General features: G+C 37.0%; 1 protein-coding gene across 5 annotated transcripts in view; it reads right to left on the reverse strand.

The window, feature by feature from the left end:
* Positions 1–24,047, reverse strand: part of NUP98 (nucleoporin 98kDa) — a 97,472-nt gene extending 73,425 nt beyond the window's left edge. For all 5 annotated transcript variants that reach the window (XM_008586500.1, XM_008586499.1, XM_008586501.1 and 2 more), the window contains exons 1-9: positions 23,971–24,047; positions 10,845–10,951; positions 9,409–9,510; positions 9,125–9,301; positions 8,526–8,665; positions 7,210–7,317; positions 5,733–5,913; positions 4,077–4,240; positions 218–355 (exon numbers count right to left, since the gene is read on the reverse strand). In XM_008586500.1, the coding sequence (XP_008584722.1) occupies positions 218–355; positions 4,077–4,240; positions 5,733–5,913; positions 7,210–7,317; positions 8,526–8,665; positions 9,125–9,301; positions 9,409–9,510; positions 10,845–10,920 (1,086 nt within the window). In that variant the 5' untranslated portion in view covers positions 10,921–10,951; positions 23,971–24,047. The remainder of the gene's footprint in view (positions 1–217; positions 356–4,076; positions 4,241–5,732; positions 5,914–7,209; positions 7,318–8,525; positions 8,666–9,124; positions 9,302–9,408; positions 9,511–10,844; positions 10,952–23,970) is intronic.
* Positions 24,048–24,104: the final 57 nt, after the last annotated feature.

Below are 24,104 nucleotides of genomic sequence, written 5' to 3' on the forward strand. Positions count from 1 at the left end.
AAAAAAAAAAAAAAAAAAAAAAAAAAAAGAAAAGAAAATAAACCTATTAAAGTTAACTAGTTACAGTACTTCATTTTATATCAAATAGCTTTTAGCTGATCTCAATATCAAATCATATAACCAATAAAAATATTTGGAAGACAGTTAAATCTTTCTTTGAAACTCCTTTAACAAATTTATACACGTCTTCAAATTATAGTCAACTGTAAAAACCTACCGAACCAACAGCACCAAATCCAGTATTGGGCTGCCCAAAGAGACCTGTTCCTGTTCCAAATGCTGTCCCAGTGCTGGTGTTTGTAGCAGTCCCAAAAAGACCTCCAGGCTGTGAGGCTTGGGTTACTCCAAATAAACCCTGCAAAAAGTATAACCTAGATTAAAGGATATCCTAAAATAGCCAATTTTCTTAAATGGTCTTAGATTAATACAAAATTAGCCTTTTTGTAAAGTTTATGTGACACGCTATGTTAAATACTTTATACATAGTTTCTTTTCTTCACTACAACCCTGAAAAGCAGAGAATAGCCCCATTTTCCAAAAGAATATAAAGTTCAGAGCAATTAAAAACTTGCCCAAGATGTCAAAGCTCCTGATGGCAGGACCACAAATTCATACCTATACTTAAGCCCTTGTTGTTCACAGGATGATGAGCTCCAAGGTCCTGAGCATTTAATAAAACTTTATACTAACTCTTGTGCTCTTAGCGATGTCAGGGTTGTAACACTGAAAACAAAATGGTATGTAACAGAGTACCTCATTTTCAAAGAGTTAGGCCCAAAGAACTAATCAATACTGATCTAAGGAGCGGATTCTGAATCAAATAACTGAAAGTAATAGGCTGAAAATAACCAAATCAGTATGGAGAGTGGCATCAGCATAATGTCAAAAAACCTTAATTCTAAATGAGAAAACTGACTAATTTCAAATGAGAAAAGTCTGTATCATCATCTGTTTAACAATGTATTTTGTTTAGGCTTAGTTAATGAAAGAAAAATATTGTGCTAATGGACTGTTGCTGAATCAAGAAATCATTGTACTGTTTTTTAAACAGCTTTACTGAGACATAATTAATATACTAAAAAATTAACTCATTTACAGTGGGCTATTTGGTGATTTTTTGCATGTTCAGAGTTGTGCAACCATCCCCACTCTCTCAATTTAGAATATTTTCAAATCCCCAAAAGAAATTCTGGACCCATTAGCAATCACTACCCATCCCTGGCCAACCACTAATCTTTTTGTTCCTAGAGATTTGTCTATTCTGAACATTTCATACAAACTGAATCATAAAAAATGTGATCTTTTGTGACTGGCTTCTTTCACTTAGCATGTTTTCAAGGTTCACCCATGTCATTGCATGTATCAGTACTTCATTCCACTTTATGGCTGAATTCCAATGTAGGGATATACCACAATTGTTTTTCCACTTATTATTTCCACTTATAAGACATATATGACCATTTGTGTACAAGTTTGTGCTTTCATTTCTCTTGGGAAAATACCAAGGTATGAAATCGCTGGGTCGCATGGTAACTCCATGTTTAACATTTTAAGGAACCGTCCAACTGTTTTCCAAAGTGGTTACACCATTTTACATTCCCACCAGCAATGTATGAAGATTCCAACTTCTCCAGGTCCTCATCAACACTTACTATTGTCTGTCTTTTTGATTACAGCCTTACAAGTGGGTATGAAGTGGTATCCTGTGATTTTAATTTCTATTTCCCTGGTGCCTAATGATGTTGAGCATTTATTCATATGCTTACTAGCCATTTGTACATCTTCTGTGAAAAAAGTGTCTATTTAGGGCCGGCCTGTGGCTCACTCGGGAGAGTGTGGTGCTGATAACACCAAGACCACGGGTTCGGATCCCTATATAGGGATGGTTGGTTAGCTCACTTAGGAGAGCCTGGTGCTGACAACACCAAGTCAAGGGTTAAGATCCCCTTACCGGTCATCTTAAAAAAAAAAAAAAAAGAAAAAAGTGTCTATTGAAGTCCTTGGTCCCTTTTTATGGGTTACTGTCTTGTTACTGAACTGTAAGATTTCTTTACATAGTCTGGATACAAGTCTGATAACAGGTACATAATTTGCAGATATTTTCTTCCATTTGTGCATTTTCTTTTCACTTTCTTGATGGCATCCTTTTGACACCCAATAGCTTTTAATTTTGAGGAAGCCCAATTTATCTATTTTTTTTACTTTGCTGCTTTTGATTTTGGTGTCATATCTAAGAAACCACTGTCTAATTCATTTTATAATTTTAGCCCTTCTATTTACATATTTGATACATTTTGAGTTAATTTTTGTAGTTAACTCAATGACGTAAACAAAGCGTCTAGGCTGGCTGGTTAGGTCACTTGGTTCAAGTGTGGTGTTAGTAACACTAAGGTCATGGATTTGAATCCCCATACTGGCCTGCCGCCCAAAAAAGGGAAAAAAGAAAGCGTCTAACCTCATCCTCTTGTATGTGGACAATTAGTTGTCCCAGCACCATGTGTAGAAAAGATTATTCTTTCCCCACTGAATTGTTTTGGTACCCTTGTTGAAAGTCAATTGTCTGTTAATGTAAGAGTTTATTTATTGAGTGTAAATGTACACTCAATTCTATTCTGTTAGTCTATATATCTATCCTTATGCCAGTACCACACTGTCTTGATTACTACTGCTTTATAATAAGTTTTATTTATTTTGAATAGATCACCTGATTTTTTTTTTTTTTTTTTGGTGGCTGGCCGTCATGGGGAACCAAATTCTTGACCCTGGTGTTACAAGGCTGTGTTCTAACCAACTGAGCTAACCAGCCATTCTATATAACAAGTTTTAAAATCGAGAAGTGTGAGTTATCCATCTTCAATATTTTTCAAGACTGTTTTGGCTATGCTAGGTTCCCTTCTATTCTTTTTTGAGCGTTTTATCATGAAAGGGTGTCAAATGCATTTTCTGTACCTACTGAGGTAATTATGTGGTTTTTGTTCCTTATTTTATAACTATAGTGAATTACAGTGATTAGTTTTCATATGTTTCATATGTTTGATAAATCCCACTTGGACATGGCATATAATCCTTTTCAAATATTGCTGAATTCAGTCTGCTAATATTATTTTGAAGGTTTTTTAGTCTAGCTGTATTTTTTTTTTTTTTTGGTGGCTGGTGAATACAGGGATCCAAACTTGTGACCTTGGTGTTATAACACTGCGCTCTAATCAACTGAATTAACCAGCCAGCCCTTGTACTTGTTTTTTAATCCGGTGAAGTATCTCTAATTTGAAGACCAGGTAAATTCTAAGAATTTTAATCAATTAATCAATCATACCTCAAATGAACCTTTAACTTTATACTTCCCTAAAACAGGGTCCCCCAAAATAAACTAGTAATGATTGCTAGGACTTTCACTTTCTGCACAGAAGTACCAATTATTCAACATGGCTCTGAGTTTTTAAGAACTAGACTTCTTTGTCTGACTCCACTTTAAGGAACAAACTGAAAGAACATTCCAAAATATAGCCAGTAACTGACAAGTATTTTCTCCTATACTCTATAGAATGGCTAGAGTCAAAGTCCCAAGATAGCCAATTCTAGCCACTAAACAGCTCTCACCTAGTGATGAGAAAAATACGCTCAGGGGCTGGTGAGTTAGCTCAGCTGGTTGGAGTGAGTGCTATAACACCAAGGTCAAGGGTTTGCATCTCTGTACCAGCCAGCCACCAAAAAAGAAAAATACACTCAAAAAGAATAAGTGAGCTGTTCAACATCCTCTCAGTGAGTACAGATTAGAGCCTGGGCTGGAATCTAGGTCCTAATTTTTCAATGATTTTGCTCTCTTCACTTTACTAAACACCCCAACTCTTAAGAACTACAATAAAAGTAAACCTTGCTAATTTCTTTCTTTCTTTCTTTTTTTGGGCAGCTGGCCGTTTGAAGATCCAAACCCTTAACCTTGGTTTTATAATACTGTACTCTAACCAACTGAGCTAACCGGCCAGCCCAGACCTTGTTAATTTAACAATATTATAAGTCTCATTACTTAGCTCTACAAATGAGACCTGGAATTAATTAAGGGCCTGTTTCCTTACCATGGTGTTGGTGCTCGGCTGTCCTAGAGTGCTGGTGTTACCAAAGGAAAAGCCAGTGTTCTGGGTGGTTGTGGCCTGGCCAAATGGTTTGCTGAAGAGACTAGTAGTCTGCTGATTTTGTTGGCCAAAAAGGCCACCTGGATTTGTCCCAAATCCAGTTGAACCTTTCAGGAAAAAGAAAAAAACAAAAGAAAAAATAAGTGGGAAAAAAAACCCTAAACACAAAAAACCAAAACTTCACATTGTCCAGTTACTGCAACATTGTTATATTATCTATTACACGTCTGAATTACCCTGCACTCATTCGCTACTCATTCAATAACCATTTCATTTTCCATCCTTCACTGACCTATGGATTTGGTCAAAACTTTTTTACAATAACACCCTGACCTTGTTAGACTAAGTTATTCCTGAAAACAGAAGCTGTTTCTTTATATCAATATATCTAGCATGAAGTCTGCTATATAGCAGTCAATAATGAATATGTGCTGAACAATCACACAATACCAACACTGAAAAGAATGTTAAATGTCACTTAGATAAATATGTATTTATTTGTATATTTGTGCGTGTGCGTGTGTGTATGTTTCTTCAAAAGGCTATGAAAAAATTTTAACTTTTGCTTGTCTCTACGGGGGCAAACTGGTGGCTGGGGGAGGGGTATAGGGAAAAGAGGAAACCTAAAGTTGTAAACTTCTTTGTATTTTGTTAACTTTGCATCATCTCTGTGCATTACTTTTGTAAAAGTAATATTTTAAAAAAGCAATTTAGTCTTCATTCTGAATTCCTCTCTCACATCCCACTTTAAATCAATACATCAGTTCTATAATCAAACTGGGTGCAGACTCCTACCTTTTATTTATTTTTTTAAAGCATCTTCACAGCACTATCCTTGTCCCAGCCATCAACATCTCTCATGTGAATGGAACAAAAGCTTTCTAACTAATTTGTTTCCACTCTCGCCCCCTTACAATCTACTCTCAATATAACAGCCTTCAAAATGATTCTTCACGGGCCGGCCCGTGGCTCACTCGGGAAGAGTGTGGTGCTGATAACACCAAGGCCCCGGGTTCGGATCCCATATAGGGATGGCCGGTTCGCTCACTGGCTGAGTGTGGTGCTGACAACACCAAGTCAAGGGTTAAGATCCCCTTACCGGTCATCTTTAAAAAAAAAAAAAAAAAAATGATTCTTCACTCATAATCATATGACTTCTCTTTCAAAACAACTCTAACGACTTCCCAAATCAAATAAAAATTCAAGTCTTGATACTGGCCCACAAGTAATATATTATATGGTCTCCATATCTCCCAGTACTTCCCCTTGCCCTCTCCTTTGTGGCAAAAACTCAGAATTTTTAGACTCATAGTTTCAACTACCTAGAATATTCTTCTCCTGGAAATCTGTACAACTTGCTCCTTCAGATTCTTTGGATAGGTCACTGCTTAAACGTCACCTTTTCAAGTGAAGCCCTCCTTAACCATCTTCATTTAAAACTGTTTCCCCTGACCTCCACAAATATACCAGACATCCCTATACCTCCAGTATCCCTGAATTATTTTTTTCTACAGCACTTATCACAAAACAACAATTAAGTTTTACTTTTTAGTTGTCTATCTCTCCTCAGTATGGTCCAATATGAAGTCAAGTGCTTACTAGTTCCAAAGGCAGTTTTGTTCTGACCATATGCAAAGCCTGAATTAGTGGTGGAGGAGCTGAAGAGTCCTGTCGCACTGGAGGTGGCTGGAGAAGACCCAAACAAGCCAGTCGTGGTACCTGCTCCCACCTGGTTCTGTGGGCCTTTCCGGTTAGCCTGATAATCCTCTAAACGAAGTTCCTAAAGGGAAGGAAAACATATTTCCAATATTAATATGCAGCCAAAAAAATTATGTAGGAGACTAAATAAATTTAGTACTCAAGTTCTATGTTCACATAGGAATCGTGACTAAAACCCCAGAAAACTACAGAATAACATTAATTTAATATTACAGAAAAACACTTCCAATAGACATTAAAAGCCATACTGTAATTACCATGATACTACAGGCTAAAGAGCCCACCATATCTTAATTTTAACTTTCTTTTATAAACAATCTCTTCTTTTAGTAAATGATATATAATAATCTTGTCTACCCCACCCCTAAATATAAAAATTAGTTGATAAAAGATGGAGGATGGGGGGGTTCATAAAATTTAGGGAAAGAAGAAATAAAGTTTAACAGTTCTGTCTCACAAGTCAGGGTATTTCCGCATACTCCAATATAGCAAGCACAGTTTCAGATGTAGGAAGAAGCAACTGCTACAATCAGAAATGACAGTCAAAAGCTACAACAATCTACTACAGAGCAGTGAGAATGAACAAACTGTAACTTTATGCAACAACATGGTTAAGTATCACACGGTGCTGAATGACAGACACAAACGAGTGCATGATGTAAGATTTCATCTATATAAAGTTCAAAATTGTGCAAAAATTGGGCGATCAAGGGCTGCCTGGTTAGCTTAGTTGGTTAGAGCCTGGTGTTTTAACACCAAGGTCAAGGGTTCAGATCCCCGTACCCACCAGCGCCAAAAACAGAAACAAAAACAGGCAGTCAAGATAGTGGCTACCTTTGGAAGTGAAGAATTGTGACTTGGGCGGCAGGGGACAGAGCACAAGGGAAGGCATCTGGGATGCTTGTAATGCTCAGTTTCTTGATTTGTACTTTTTTACTTAGTGAAAACTTAAGCTGTACATTTATGGCTTTGTATAAGTATACTAAAAACACATGCATGAGTGCACATACACATTGCTCAGTGTAGTGTGAGCAACATCCAATCAAAACAGACCATTTGAAGAGCTACAACTATACATATGAACTGGATATTATCCCTGCCTGATAAAATAGACATGTATAAATACATAATTTTTAAAAAACAATTTGGCTAATGTTAGTTATTTACATAAATCCAATGTGTTCCAGTACAGGCCAGCTGCCCAATAAAAAAAACAAACCAAGAAAGAAAGAAACAAACAAAAAACAAAACTCTATGTGAACCACATGATCCTAAAAATAGTCAAAAATATTTTTAAAAGCTGTTTTCCAATAGAATTGAAAGCTTAGACTGATATTCTGTCTTGCATTTTACTGACCTCTAGTGACTTGCTTTCATATTCTTTCATAGCAGTAATACACTGGTGCTTGGTACTGATGTTAGTGCTAACTCCAGCTTTGACCATAGTATCTGTACCAGTTGGAGGCTACAAAGGACAATAAGGGTAAGTTTGTAAGTCCAAGCTTTATATTCCTACTCTCACAGACACAATTTCTCAACCACTGAACTCTGAAACTAGACCCATAGGTCTTTTATAGTGAGATGGTTTCAAGGGTGCTTGATTAAATATATTGCATATCTGATCTCTACCTGAAAAAATCAATATTACTAACAAAGTTATCACCCAGAGATTAATCCCATAACCCAAGCTATCTAATCATGTGCTAAAATACATGTAATATTATAAGCATAAGAAAAGCTCTACCCAATTTACCCAATATATACATTTAAATCTCTATATTTAAGTGCTACCTCCTTATTCTACCCTGAAGTATCTGCTTTATAACTGCTGTTGCATTCAAGAAATTTAAAAGCCTATTTTTCCCCCAATAGCCTTATGAGGAAAAAGGTGCAATAAGAAACTAAAGATTCCTACTTGAATTGTCAGTTTTCTCCACTACTGTAAAATACAGTAAAATACAGGGGCATCGCACAATATTTTTAACTATCATTTACATTTAACTTTAAATTCAGGATTCTAAATTTAGTATTATGAATTAAACACATTACTTGAGGAATTGATTTTTTGGAGTAAATTTTAACAAGAAGTTTTGTACAAGCCCTATTTGGTGCAAGAGACTTCCATTAGGATAACTGTACCTCCAGCCTATCCTAAGCATCCCCCAACCAATTACATCAAGTGGCATTCCATATATTTTTGTATAGAGAATCTTCTACTCTAACCCTCCATCCAACCCCCTCTTAAAAAAAGAACAAAACTTCATTGCCCCATTTTGCCATTTTATCAATAAAGTTTTATTTTTCAACTGGTACAGAATATTGATGAGTTATTCCATATATTTCCTTAAAGAGGTCTTATTTTCAATGATTTTTCTACAGTTGTTATGAACAAAGTAAATTCAAATTCTACCTGACATTAGCTCTAATAATCATCCTTATGAATACAAATTTGATTAAGGTAAGCATAACTCAAATATACATCATATTCTAGATATATGTTTCACAACGTTTTCTGTCTTCTATGCAACCATTTACAGATTTTGTTCTGAACACATCATTTCAGGACTAAGCTGTGCATAACTAGAAAGAGGAGTAATTTTATGATCTATCCAGATAAGATATATAAAAACAGAAAAGAAACATACTCCACACGGATTGGAAGAAAATACATACGTTAAATTTAATAGTAGTCCCAGTAGGAGCAGCTGTAAAACTACTTGGCCCAAAAAGGGAGCCAGATGTGCTACCAAAAGGATTAGAGGTGGTATTTGTAGTTCCAAAGAGTCCCCCACTGCTAGTACTTGTTCCAAAATCTGTAAATTAAAAAGAAAAATGAAATGGTAAGAGTAAAGAATTTAAGAAGCTATAAGATACCTTGGAATTGGGCTGTGGCACTACAGCAGCAGTACTCTCACATCCTCAAATTTTCTCTTTCAAATCTCGTGAGCAAATACATTCAAATAGATATTTCATAAAGACACACACATACTTCCAGGCTCACAACTTTCAAGAGAAACAAAGTCTGTATCCTTGAGTCAGCAAAGCGTCCATGAAGGCTTTGTTGGGTGTACTTGGAAGACAAGTTAAAAAAAACACTGCTTTGTTTCCTCATAAATTTTATCTCATCTCTCCTTTTCTATGTAAGACTAGATGCTGAATGAACTTGTCTTTCTGAAAACATCTTGTTACAACAGGCTTCAACAGCGGTCATAGTATGTTATATACATATATTATTACATAAACCCACACATAACTAACAACGTCCTACTTACTCCCAAAGCCAGTTGGTTTATTTTGTGCAAAGGCATTGTTTTGGGATGAGAAAAGACTGGTCCCTGTGCTTGCAGTTCCAAATAAGCTATTTGATGTTCCTGTTGATGTACCAAACCCAAAGCCAGTGCTTGTGGAGGTAGCTGGCTGGCTAAATGAATTGGTACCAAATAATCCTCCTGAGGAGATGGAGAGGGGAAAAAAAAAGTTAAATAGATCAGAGTCATTAAGTGAAGTCTTATACCAGCTACAAATAAGCCAGCTGTATTCCAAATAAAGCTCCCACCTGGTTTAGTCTGTGAATTTCCAAATAGACCTCCAGTATTGTTGCTAGAGCCAAATGCAGATGTTCCAAATGCCCCTCCACTAGTAGTTCCAAAACCAGTATCTGAAAAGGCAAAATCCAGGGTAAATTAGAGTTTAGAATAAAATTTAAATCAAGTGACTGAATTAAAAAGGGTTTTAATATTTCTTAACATTCTGCATTTGAATAGGACTATTAGTCTAATTTTTAAACTTTTTTTCAAAATTCTATCACAGTATTAATGATAGAATAAAAATTAAGCCACAGACATTTTATTCATTGTCCCTAGATAACTAATGACTATGAGCTACAGATAAAAGTAAGTCACCAAGATGCGGGGGTGGGGGGAAAAGAGGAAAAGGGAGGAATTGGTAAAGGGCCACGAAAGTCAACTACATTAAAAAAGAAAAAAAAAAGTCAATCACTAAAATTAAAGTGTTAATATTATCTCCAGACATTGTTACACTCCATAGTCACTGAGATGAATGAGCTTTCATTAGCATAGCACATCAGAATGACCTTGGAAGCTTTTTCAAAATATCTATGTTCAGGTTCCAATACCAGGGATTCTAATCCTATAATTTTATTATGAGAAACATGTATTTTGAATAAAAACCTCCAAAGGTGACTCTGATGACATTCCTGGTAAAAACCCACAGATCTACACACAGAGTACTCTAAAAGGAGGTCAGGAGACATTTGAAAAAATTTCCTTTATTGTTATTTTTACTAGGTATGACTGAGGTTTGGTAGTTATGCTTTTTTAAAAAGTCCTCATCAGGCTGGCTGGTTGGCTCAGTTGGTTAGAGCGTGGTGCTGATAACATCAACATCCAGGGTTTGATCCTTGTACTTGCTAGCCACCCAAAGGGGAAAAAAATATCCTCATCAGTTACAGAAAGTTTCTGGAATTTCCATTAAAATAATCTGTTCTGATACTTCCCTTCCCTAAGAAGGCTAAAAACAAAACTGATTACTAATAGTGGGAGATAAGTACATGAGAGTTCATCATACCATTCTTTCTACCTTTGTGTAAGTATACAATTTTTAACAAAAAGTTTAAAAGTGAATAAGGGTTGCTATAGGCAACAAATATGTATAATGGGTGGGAGAGGAGGTGGATCTCAGGAGGGCTGGTAGGGATTGGGAACTTTGACATTTTAACATTTGTTTCTAAATGTCACATCTTATCCACAGAGCAAATCCTAAAGCAGTATTCAATAACTGCATTTTAGACTTCAACATTAAAAGAATTATTTAGAAAATTTTAATAAGATCTTATCCTGGTGATTTTTCAAAGAGACTTTGTTATAAAGACCAAAGTATGAATAAAATTCCTACTTAAAGCTATCAGAGTGTATTTGTTCTTTATAACAACAGATTAAGATGTTTCTCCCCTTTTGCTTTCCAAAAACTTACTCTGCCCAAACGTTGAAGTTGTACCAAAGCCACCTGTGCCACCTCCAAAGGGTGTTCCAAATGATTTATTAAACATCTTCAAAATGAATCGTTGCTTCAGAAAGCTTCTGAAAAGAGGGAAAAATTATCACTTTTTAAAGATCACAGAATGCAATGTAATTGTTTCAGAAAATCTATCATTCTACAGACTTAGTTCGGCCTATTTAAACTATAACATGTTCTCCCATTCAATATCCTAAAACTCTGTATAATAAAATAAACCTGTAAAATCATCTTAAATCTATACTGATTCTTAACTCAACAATACCATGATGTGTGGTAGACTTCAGATCTCACCAGCAACCATCCCTTTAAAACAATGCTTTTCAATCTTTTTTTAACCTAGGCCCTTTTTAATAAAGATTTCAGATCCACTAGGCCAGATTTTGATATGACCCACCTAGGAGATTATGCATCATATCCATTAAAAATTACAACCATATTCTTCTATCCCAACCACCTGGAAAGCTAAAATTTTTATCAGGCTTTATTTTCCATAGTTTGATTATAAAAAGTTTTTCCCCCTATTTTTCTTGATATAAAATATTATAACAGTAACTGTTTTTCAAATTATGCATGCCCTTCCTCCCATCTCCAAATGCCAGATTCTGGTGCCCTGACATTCTCTCTAGGATTACTTCCTAAGATTACTCTCTGTGGTTCCCTACTTATCTATTTTCTACTTCTGAGAACATTACAGAGAATCTTTAATGAAAACCCTGCACATAAATGATTTACCTCCAGTATCCAAACTATGTACCTGGTGGTCATTTAATGAACTGAACCAAACTATTTCAACAACAACTACAAAGGGAAGTTTGGTCCCCCCACTCCCACCTTTGAATAAAAAACAAGTTAACTCTATAATTTACTCAAAAGTAAGAGTTTTACCCCTCCATAAGTTTTCTTAAACTTAGGGTGCCTATTACCATTTACCTGCTAGCAGACAAGGAAATAATGAGTAAACTACTTTTAATATAAAAACTGTGAAGATAGCCAATCATGTGTATATGGATTTTGTGATGTGTACGATGATTTTCCTATTACATATACTTAATGCACATAATGGAGTAGTCTTTTCGTCTAGTAAAATCATGCCTCGTTCAAGATAATAAAATTAAATATTACCACTTTGAGGTGTTCTCACAATGATCTAGTGTCCCATTAGCACTTCAAGCTGTTTGTTGTTAACACCTGAATATTTTGTGCAACATTGGAAAAGATGAGGCTGTCCCTTAAATACACAATGCTTTTTAGAAACTGACATTCTTTCTCCTAAAATTTCCTAGAAAAAAAAATTTCAACATTTAGTTCTTTATCCCAACATTCAGGAATTGAGTAACTCCTTTAACTAAACAAAGCTCATTGAAACCAGTGGTTCTAGAGGGCCACCTAAGAATTAGATGGCAAGCTTTTCAAAATACAAACTCCCAGGCCCCATTCTAGAAATACTGAACCAAAATGTCTTGGGTTGGGATATAGACATTTGCATTTTGAAAACACTTACATGATTCTCAAACATGCCTTTAGAACAAGAGGCTATATTTCATGTAATCATCATTTATATTTCAGTAATGAGATCTGCTTTAAGTTTCCTGCCTTCCCAATTTACTGGGTGTCATAAAGTGACAGATACGGCCTTTACCCTATTAACTGGTAACTCTCCTTCCAGGGAAAATATTCTTGGAAGTGCTTAGCAATAGTCTAGACTACTATGGATCTGTCTATACTGGCTTTTTGAAAGTTCATTCAGAACTGACAATTGTGCCAGGGGTTAGATGTATCCAGCAACTCATTTTGATTGCAGTCTCTCTCATAGTACTGTCTTGGAGTAATAGTGCCAACTAGATCCACTTTTCTGTATCTGTTGACTAAGACTATCATCAGTAAGGCAAAACTTTCAGTTGCAATCCAGCTTTCATACTAAATTTATAATCAATTTTCTTATTTACCACCATGAAAAGCAATCTGTTCATGTGAATCTGACATCTTCTATACAACAGACATGTCCGAATTCAAAAGCCAAGTAATAATTTTTCCCTGTGAAACTCATCCTTATAGAAGACTGCAGTGTTAACTTGGGTTTCAGTGGCACTAGGTCTATAGACACTAGGTTCCATTGCACCTAACAATCTAATTTTGATTTCCAATAATCTTGGTCTAACACAGAAACATCACACATATATTTCACAAGGGAATTTCAAGCAGTAATAAAATATCCTGGGAAACACCTCAGTGTTTACAAGCTCTTTTATTTATTATCTCAACAGTCATAAAAGGTTGGTATTATACATCACCACCTGTATTTTACAGGTGAGAAAGTAGAATCAGGTATTTACCAAGTTTCCCAAGGCCAAAGAAGTGATAAGTAATGGAACCCCAGTTTCTTAGAAAGATAATAAGCAACAAACAAGAACATGTGAAGTATAAAGGAAATTCATCAGTTTCTGACCCTAGAAAAAGGGACAACACAGGAAGCAAATCCAATTTAGACTCATGGAAAAAAAGCTTCTCACTTGAACCCAGCCTATTTTCTTATTTCTGGCAAGGACAGTTTGGCTTAGTCCCTAAGCCCTATCATACTGGGAAAAGTGTTTTCTTAAAAATTATCACCATGAAGAAAATCAAGATTTTGGAAACAGCCTCATAATTTTTGTTATAATTGGTAGAAATTAAAGAATAACTAATACATTTAGTCCTTTGCTCTTCAAACAAATCATTCATTTTCCTTACTCTGCTGTGTAAATGTCATTGACTCAATCAAAATGCTCCTCTCTCTATTCTTGCCCCTACCAAGCAACCTAACTCATTCTTCAAAACCTAGCTGAAATGTCATCTCTTCTATAAGCCTCCCCTAACTCCTTCTAACAATCATACACTCCTCTCGGCTTCAACAGCACATTATGATTTCTTTGCACATATCTGTCTTAACCCTGACTCCTTATACTGGACGTTGGGAAACACCAACTACACAGATCTTCCTTTAGGACTGAAGGATTTGTTATAACAGCTGCTATCAGAAAAAAAGTGTTACCAGAAGACAGCCCCCTCAACTGTCCTCTTCAGAACTGCTTCAGCTGAAGAGTTTCCTTACTTTCACTGGACAGCCCATATCCATGGCCCTATGCCTTAATTCAGGATAACTCTAAAGGGTGATCCCAGCTTCACGCTCTTCACAGTACTGGATAACACCTTCATTAAAACATCATCACAACTCAGTTTCTCCCTCAGCCCATTTCTGCTTCCTTCCCTTCTCTCCCACAGGTGGTGATCCCAAGAGCATTTCCTAATAAAACTAATTCAGGACTATCTCCAATTCAGAGTCTGCTTCCCAAGGAACTCAACCTCTGAACTCTTCCAATCCTACCTCTCACCTAGTACAAAATGATATTCTCTAGGGTAGGGTCAATTATCATTTTTTACTCTCCTAGAACCTGAGGCAGGATCTGAAACATACATGCTTTCTAAATTAAGGACAGTCACCACCAATGTGTTTTTTTAAATAAAGTCTGAACGATCAAATTACTTTAGAAGTAAATTCTAACTTAAAAATAAAATTATGGGGCCGGCCCGTGGCTCACTCGGTAGAGTGTGGTGCTGACAACACCAAGGCCCCGGGTTCGGATCCCATATAGGGATGGCCGGTTGCTCACTGGCTGAGCGTGGTGCTGACAACACCAAGTCAAGGGTTAAGATCCCCTTACCGGTCATCTTTAAAAAAAAAAAATAATAATATAAAATAAAATAAAATTATGCCAGATTCTAACAAGGAAAGGAAGCCAGGAAAGAGAAGATTCCTGGTGGAATTTATCATCTAATTCAGAGATTGCGAAAAGGAAATCACAGTATGGCTGGAAGCAACCAGCAGGCACTTTTTTGTTTGGCTCATATATGTGTATATATGAGATATATGTATATATCATATATTATGTGAGGGTACTTCAAAAAGTTCATGGAAAGGGTGCTGGCCAGTTAGCTCAGTTGGTTAGATCACGGTGCTATAAAACAAAGATCAAGGGTTCGGATCCCCATACTGGCCAGCTGCCAAGGGAAAAAAAAGTTCATGGAAAGATTCATATTATTTTTCAATTCCATTTTTCCACAAAATTTTTGAAGTACCTTACACACATATGCACATAAGTACATACTATGCAGAAATGTTTATGTATATGTATATGCATTTTAAACTCACTGATAATATTTAAAGTAAGGATATAGCAAAAAAACAGATTTTTGGCATGAAAAACCTAATAATTAAGCAAACTAGGACTGTAATCACTTAATGGCAATAATGGGCTGGAGCTTAGTATCAACTGCCCCCCTTGGTGAGAGCATGCACTCTCTAAAGCGCCACAAAACCCACCCAATATCACTCATTTCCATCAGCTGCCTAGTCTCAGTAAGTTGTGAGTTTGTGGCTTCTGATATAATCAGAGAAAGGACGCACACATTAAATACTCAGAGAGCACTTAAGTGCCAAGAAGCACAATAGGAAGTCAAAATTAGGTCAGAATATGAGCAGAAAATGTGAGGAAAGCATCCTGGGGATGCAGACTGTGAACTGGGCCTTAACGGTCTAGGAAGAGAAGAAAGCGAAAGAGTACAGGTTGAGTACTGCTTTTCTGAAATATTTCAGACCAGAAGAGTTTCAGGTTTCAGATTATTCAGGTTTTGGAATATTTGCAGAATACATACCAGTTGAGCATCCCTGATCTGAAAACAGAAAATCTGAAATGCTCCAATGAGCATTTCCTTTGAGCATAATGTTGGCACTCAAAAAGTTTCAGATTTTGGACCACTATGGATTTCAGATTAGAGATGTTTGGTCTGTATAAGTAACATACACAGCTAAGAATGGGTATTTGTGTACCTATGTTATCTGGCCCTATATCTCAACATCAAGCCCAGTTTCACTCACATGGTAGGTCTATAATAAATGTACTTACCAGTTTATTATGTAGTGATATCACTAACCTTAAGTTAACTGACTAAAAGAGTGAATCAGAGAACTCTGCTAAGTATGTAGCCAGGATTTGATATCAAGAGTAAGGTATCACCAGAACATTTGGATAAAGTCACCCTCTTAGAGTTATTTCAAGTAAATTTCTTTTTTTTTTTTTCCTTTTTGTCTTTTTTCATGTCCGGCAGCGGATCGCAACCCTCAGTGTCGCGCCTGTACCGGACCGGGACCGGCAACGGGATCACAACCCTCGGTGTTGCTCCCACACCCCGCTCAGCTAGTAAGCGGGAACCGGTCTGTATGTGGGATCCGAACCCTTGGCGGGAGTGCCACCGCGCTCCCAAGCAGCGCACTGTAGCAGTGCGCCACCGGGCCAGCCCTATTTCAAGTAAATTTCAATGAAAAAAAGCAAGTTGCAAAATAATACATTTGGCAGACACTCTAGGTAAAACAGAAAAGATAATAATACACTTTTTTATGGATACATATATACATAATAGAAGTAAAGAGTAAAACTAGAAAAATACACACCAAATTCATGAAAGTGGTTGCCTCTGGAGAATGGAATGGGAATAAGGCACAGGGTAGAGAATTCAGAGGACCCCAATTTTTCTATCTTTTATTTCCTATGTTAACAAACAACCACAAAAGATCTAGATGATATAGTATTTGCAATAACTGTAGTTTTTCATTTAAAAAATGTAATAAAATCCATTCAAAAAATAAATAGTCCTAGAGATACTTTTAATGAATTATCTCATGTAAACCTCCCAAGAATCCAATGAAGTAGGTATTTTTATCCCAATTTTACAAATGGCCAAGTTAGGCACAAGAAGTAACTTGCCCTAGGCACAAACCTACTGTAGTCTCCAGAATCCATGCACCTAAAATCTAGAGCCTAGATTTCCTAGAGAAAGAACACTGCCAACTAAAGTTCCAACTTCGCATTCACTATAAAATGAGGAACCAAAAAACCCCCCAAATTTGGCAATAACAATCGGAACTATCAGAGAAAGACACTTCTCTGGTAAACATGAGAGTTCTAGTCACCAAAAAGGTAATCTCTGTTACGGATTAAGGACAATTTATAAGGCATACCTGTGGTCTAGATGAAATTTCCTGCAAAGATTAACCTTTATCCCTTTTTCCTTCATGGATGGACTGACATACTCACTGCAATTTTTTTTTTTTTTTTTGTATAAGAAATGTTTAGAAAAAAATTAAAATAGTTCTATATAAAAAGAAACCTCTAATTTTACCCTTTATTTTATTCTGCCCATTATGCTCAAACAATCTTTTAACTAATAACAGACTCTCAGATACAAGAAAGAGGTAGCCTGAGTAATACACACCACGCTGTACTGGCCAGCTGCCAAAGGAAAAAAACAAAACAAAACAAAAAAAACCACACCAGTAGTCCAGTCAACAGACAGGCATAAATTCTCCCACTGTCCCAACAGAAGCTCAATAAACTGATGTCCTGGTTTATAGATCTAACTTTTGTGAGCTTTTTGAACTCTGGGTAAAATTAAAAATTTTAGTTTTCTACACAGAAAAGTGGCAGATAGACCCTGAAACATGGTAAAAACCAAGTAACTAACTACCAACTTTAAGTGCTATCTGAATGAGTAAGCAAGCAAGCTTCCCAAGCACGCTGCTCCCTAACTCAAGAAAGTTACACAAATGGGAAGTAATTTTTCCTTTCCACTCATTGAGTTCCTCTGTATCAAAGCCAGCTAAGAGCAAAAACAATAAATACTTGCTAGATGAATAGACTAGTACTACATTCCACTTTTACAAAGCACATTTTCCTACATTCTTTCATCTAATCTTCAGGTAAGTGCTAGGAAAGGCAGGGATTATCATCCACAATTAAACTAAATGAAAAAATATGGCTAGCAATTTTCACCTTGGATTCGAGAGAGGAGGGATAGAAAAGGAGAGGACTGGGTAGAATTCCAGGAAGAAGATATTAGCCTAGTCTTAATCAACTAACATCACACCCCAACAAAACTATCTGCTATTTTCTGTTTTACAATATCCTTCCCATGATGGATCCCCTGATCAAGCCATTCCCTTGATTAGAACATTTATTCATCTAACTAAAAATTATGTCTTTTCTTTCTAAAAATTGTTGCTTGAGCCTCACCTACTTCATAAGACTATCCCAGATTAGACCCTTCAGACTCTTATCAGTATAAAAACACTTCCCTTCCCCTCCCCCTTTCCAACCCCAATTACATAAACTAATGTCTCCCAGCTGTTTTTACTTATACAATATATGTTGTTATACCTGCCACCTGAGTGTATGAGCTGTTGGCAGCTCTAGTAAAAAGCATCTAGACTTTGCTTATTGAAGGGTATAAATTAATTTTAAATAATCCACAGTATCTAATACAGTTCCTTCCTCACATTACTGAGCAGCATTTTTTCATCCCCTTAATATAACACTCATCATTTACAAAAAGTGAAGAGTATACTCGTATTAGCTTTGGAGTAAGACAAATTTGTTTAAAACTCTGCCACTTACTATCTTTGCAACCTTCCATAAATCTAAAATTAATTTAAAATAAAAAAATTAAGGGGCCGGCCCGTGGCTCACTCGGGAGAGTGTGGTGCTGATAACACCAAGGCCCCGGGTTCGGATCCCATATAGGGATAGCCGGTTCGCTCACTGGCTGAGCGTGGTGCTGACAACACCAAGTCAAGGGTTAAGATCCCCTTACCGGTCATCTTTAAAAAAATAAATAAATAAATAAATAAAAAATAAAAAATAAATTAATTAATTAAAAAATTAAGGGAAAAAACCCCTCTGCCACTTGCTATTGTGTAACTGTACTAAATTTTAATCTCTTAGGCCTCAATTTCTACATCTGAATAGGGATTATGTGACCTACACCAAAAGACTATTAGGAGGACAAAATTGCCTCAAACTAGAGTTACTTCAACAAATATTTTTAATTAGAAAAGTGTAATAATTTCCCATTCCTCTAAACTTTGATGGATGTCTAGCTAGGACTCCATTCGAAGCTGACCACTAAACACAACCATAAAGCACCACTGCAAACAACAAAAACAAATCCCCATCCCTGTGCACACACAATATATTGAGGTCCTGCTCATCACTCATTCTCTTCTACTCATCTCACATCTCTATACTTATTCCCAACTATCCACCTTTTTAATTTACAAATCCACTTGCCTATTCTTTAAGAGCTTATTCTGGCAAGAGGATTAGGTATGCAGATACTAAGAACCTTTGTGTCACAGGAATTGAGACTAAACACAAGTGGGAAAAGATGAGTGACTGCAACACATTCATGGAGGATGAACTGGTCCCTTCATGAACAGAACACCCTAATTCAGGGGTTCAATTCTCCCCTTAACCATGATTTCCAAATATTTTTAGCTATGGAACCCAATACATAAAAGAGATGTAAGCAGAAACTGCTCTGGCTGAAGAAAGGAGGGGGTGGGTACAGTAGAACCCCATCTACTCAGTCCTCTAAAGAAGCTAAGGGCTCCTATAAACCAGTGTGAAATATTATTGTCTTAGATTAGTGGTTCTCAAAATGTGATCTGAAGACCCTCTAGAAGTCCCCAGGACCTCTTTCAGGGGATCCATGAAGTCAAAACTATTTTCATAATAAAATGAAGGCATATTTGCCCTTCTTTTACTGTGCCGACTTCTGCACTGAGTTGCAAAAGCAATGATGTATAAAAATGCTGGAACGTGAGAATGAATCAAGGCAATGGCACCAAACAGTACTTTACTAACAATCAATGAATTCTTCACTGCCACCCACTTACAGTATAAAAAATTCCATTTTCACTTCAAAATGTCCTTGATAAAGCAGTAAAAATTAATTGTATTAATTCTCGACATTGGAGTACACATCACTTTAATACTCTGTGTGATTATTCTTTGGGATTAAATGCAAAGTACTCGAAAGAGCTTCTGCATGATGCAACACAAGGGTTTGTCTTGAGGGAGAACACTTTTGTGATTACTTTCGAAGCTGAGTTTTCCCCCCATGGAACACCATTTTTATATCAAAGAATGGACGACAAATTATGATTAATGAGATTTTATACAAAAAATTAGAATTTTGGAAACTTGTGTTCACCACTATGAGCTCCTCAGCTTCCCAATTCTTAAAAGGACTTATCTGATGAGATGGGTGGGTATAGCAGCAAGTATATAATAAAATCTGTCAACATTTGGAAGATCTTCATAATTCAATGAACCAATAATTTCCAAATGGCCAATGCATAATCTTATACAATCATGCACAAGTAAAGATGCATTCAAAGTGCAAGACAGACCAATGAATTTTAATACTACAAAAGATTAATGGCATAGTTTCAGATTCCATATTGTACCAAAAGGCTTGGGAATAGTATCAAAGATGAATATCTATAATTATCTGAAAAGGCTATTAAAATACTCCTCCCTTTTCCAATACATATCTGTATGAGGCTGAATTTTCTTCACATACTTCAACCCAAACTATGTACCAACCATCTAAATGCAAAAGAAGATTGGTACTCCAGTGGTCTTCTATTAAGTCCAGTCAAATTTTATTTATTTTTCTTTTCCTTTCTTTTTTTAGTGGCTGGCTGGCACAGGGATTTGAAACTTTGACCTTGGTATTATCAGCACCACGCTCTCCCAAAGTCAGCTAACTGGCCAGCTCAACTTTAGTTATTTTTCATAAAATTGTTATTCATGTTGACATGAGTTTATTTTTTAAAAATCAATACATCTTTTTAAAATTTATCAGTTTTAATTTCTAATACAGCATGGTTCAAATTCCCACACCAGCCAGGTGCCAAAAATAAATAAATAAATAAAAATTCTTATGCAGTAAGTAAGTATACAGTAAGTATTAGTAAGGTATTAGTAAGTACAGATATAACTCACATAAATAAAAGTTGTTTGGAGTCCTCAGTAATTTTTAAAAGCTTAAAGGAGTCCAGAGACTGCAATGTTTGAGAACTGCTATCCTAGATTACTGCTATAATCTCTTCCTAATTCATCTTCCTGCCTCCAGTTTCACATCTTCCACTCTACCCTACCCACCAGATTAAACTCACTTAGTTTAATTATAATCATATTTTTAAAAATAATTTTTATTTCCCTAAAGACTGCAAGTGTTTCTTTATGTTGAATTAAGTATAAACTCTTTAATATCACAAATTCTTCTTAGTATATATAAAATTATTATGCACAAGGGGCAAGATCACCCCCATCAATGTATACTATGTGGCATCAAGTATATCAGCGAAATGAAAACATAATAGAATCACAGAATCACATTTAATTACACCAATTCAACTACAAGCTCTTTAATCTGTTCCACAAAAATAGAGATAAATATTACTTGATTTACCCAATGACCTACGCTTTCAAACAAGACCTTCATTTTTCCTATGCCAGAGTAAAGGAGGCTACTACAGAAATTAACTGAGAACAGAGTGACTCTAGGATGCTTAGCTTTTCAGCTTCCAAATACCTGATCACAATTTAAGGGTTTTTCACAGGTAATTTATTTTAACAAGATGTAATTTACTAACTGACTTTACAAGCAAACACTAAGCAAGATAAAGGTATGATTTTAATAAAATATTGGGAACGTTTTCACTAGAGCAATAGTATCAGTCAGGGGCAATTTTGACAATTTCTTGAGACATTCTTGATTTTTACAACTTGGGGAGGACGTGTTATGTGTAAGGACAGAAGCTAGGAATGTTGCTGAATATCCTACAATACACAAAAAAGCACCCCACAATAAATATCTGGCCCAAAGTATCAATAGTGCCAAAGGTGAGACACCTGTTCTAGACACATACTGTGCCAAATACTTAGGGTCAATTCCAAAAGCAAAGAATGCAGCAAATTCTCAGAAATATTGTTTACATCACTTGCCTTTAACACCTATTGTTAAACATCTACCTTTTTTAGTCCCCTAACCTTTCCACAAATTGCATAATTACAGATATAATCTTTTTATTGGAAATTAAACATCAGTACTACTTCCCCTTACTTCCTAGATTAACTGCCACCACATAAATGATATTACAATAAAATAACCAATTTTTTCCAAACCGTGCTTTGGTTCCCAAAAAATCTGCTTGCTCTTAATTATCTAGGAGCTAGTGGACATGAACACAGTCAGGTACCAAAGTACCATGTAACATACAAATGGGATGAGTCCCCTTACCTATGCCCCATATGTCAGGAACACACAAATACCCAGCCCCTTTACGGACTACTCCTGCATATTTGTTTATTCATGCAGTGAACACACTTACTGAAGGCCTACTATGTGCCAAACAACCTGAATACAAAGACGAAAATATTTTACCACCGTCTAATAAACAAACAGCTAAAATACAAAATGATATGTACTATAAATAGAACCATCAAATAAATGTTGTGACAGCTGGCACTGGAGAGAATGCCAGGAAAGGTTTTCCAGATGAGGGTGATGCTTAAACTGAGAAAATGTCACAGAAAACATACCCTGTTCATGTTTTAGTATTTAGACTACAGTTCGCTTCTGCTCTTATGCACTAATAGTTTAGTTTCTGCTTTGTCATCTAAACAAGAGCAAAGTGACAGTCTGAGCGGTGTGAACTGACCAAAGTGGCAACTAATCCAACTTCATCAAATCCTAATGAACAGCCAAAAATAACTGTGTCAAAGTACTTCCTAATACCTCCATACTGTCCAAGCTCTGGTTTTGCTTTTTAAATATCGTAACTTCTTCCACCCAGCAAATATATAGTCTGTCACCCAGTTAACTAGCATTTCCTTATGAATTTCTAAGACTGTCACAGGGAATGATCATTGCTCTTTTCTTTCTTTCTTCCAGTTAGTTTCTTCCTCCTAAGTGGAGTTTCATTTCCTCGCCTTATTCTACTACAATACTTCACTTTTGATTCTGTACCTAAGAGGAACCATGAATTCGAAGGTACAATAACCAAAAAGAGACTGCTACCTAGTTTTCTAAGTCTTGTAGATATTTCCTGCTTTCTATTCCAGTACAGCTGCAGATCACTATCTGGACTCTTTTATCTGAGTCCCCAGTAGCTCACTCAAGTCAAAAATTCAGATTTAGAACGGGAAAGTAGCCGACGACTTGCAGTTTTATCAATTCGTTTCCAATACATAACAATACTGACATTATTTAACCAACTTTTAAGTTCAGTTGTTATCGGTCTAAGTTTGAGTACCACTAATGAAGTTTCTACAGTACCTTGAAAAGAACTGGCACAAAACTAAACTGAATAGCTTTTGAAGACTACGTCTACTTCTAATTAACGAATTCTCCAGCCCCACCAACTCCCCAAAGGGAATCCTGAATAATGGGAGACTGGAACATCCCAGGGTGGTGGGGCAACAGAAAAATTTCTAGACTGGGTCAGGAGATCTGATCCTGTCTCCTATTCTGGGCCTCGGTTTCCCCACCTATAAAACTTGTATGTGATGTAGGACAGGGAACTGATTTAAATAACTTCTAAGGTCCTCATGGCTACAGTAATCCAGAAACCCAATCTTTCTCCACATCTGGCCTTACACGGAACACGTAAGAGAACAGAACAGAACCTTCTACTGAACCGACTCTAATTCTCAGATACTGTCCTAAAAAGCTAACAAACTTCCGACTCACCCGCCCTAACCCTAGGGCTACCCATTTCCCCTATGCAGAAGCCACGGCAAATAAATCCCATCCCGCAGCACGGCCAAGGAAGTGAGGGCGAGACCGTATTCAGGGTCTTAGGGTGCTGCCTCCGCAAAGTTCTGCCCACCAGGGTCTCCCAATCGCCGCTGAGCGAATGAATGAGTACAACCAGATAGATGGACGATCCCTCAGCGTGGGCTGCAACTAAAGGCCCCCAGGCCTAGACCCCACCGATGTCGATTCCCTCCCTGGGCCTGAAGGACCGGGCCCCGGGACCATAGGGTCGCGGGCCCCGCCCCCCCCACCGGACAAAAGGTGCGCGCCGGGTTGCGAGACTTGGGAGCTTAGAGGGCCTGGGACGCACCGCGCACCCTGCCCGCCCCGGAGGGATGAGGAGCCCGCCGGTCCCGAGCCGCCGCCGCTCGGGCTCCCGACTTACCGCAGTGCGGTGAAGGGGAAGTGTCAGGAGTGAGGGCCCAGGCCGTCCGCCACCCGCCGATCTCACAGAGCAGCCCGCGGCCGCCTCGAAACGGCCGTCGCCGCCGCCGCCACCACCGCCACCGACAGCCGCCG

The sequence above is a fragment of the Galeopterus variegatus genome, unplaced genomic scaffold (genome assembly GCF_000696425.1).
Source record: "Galeopterus variegatus unplaced genomic scaffold, G_variegatus-3.0.2 Scaffold4004, whole genome shotgun sequence".
NCBI lineage: Eukaryota > Metazoa > Chordata > Mammalia > Dermoptera > Cynocephalidae > Galeopterus > Galeopterus variegatus.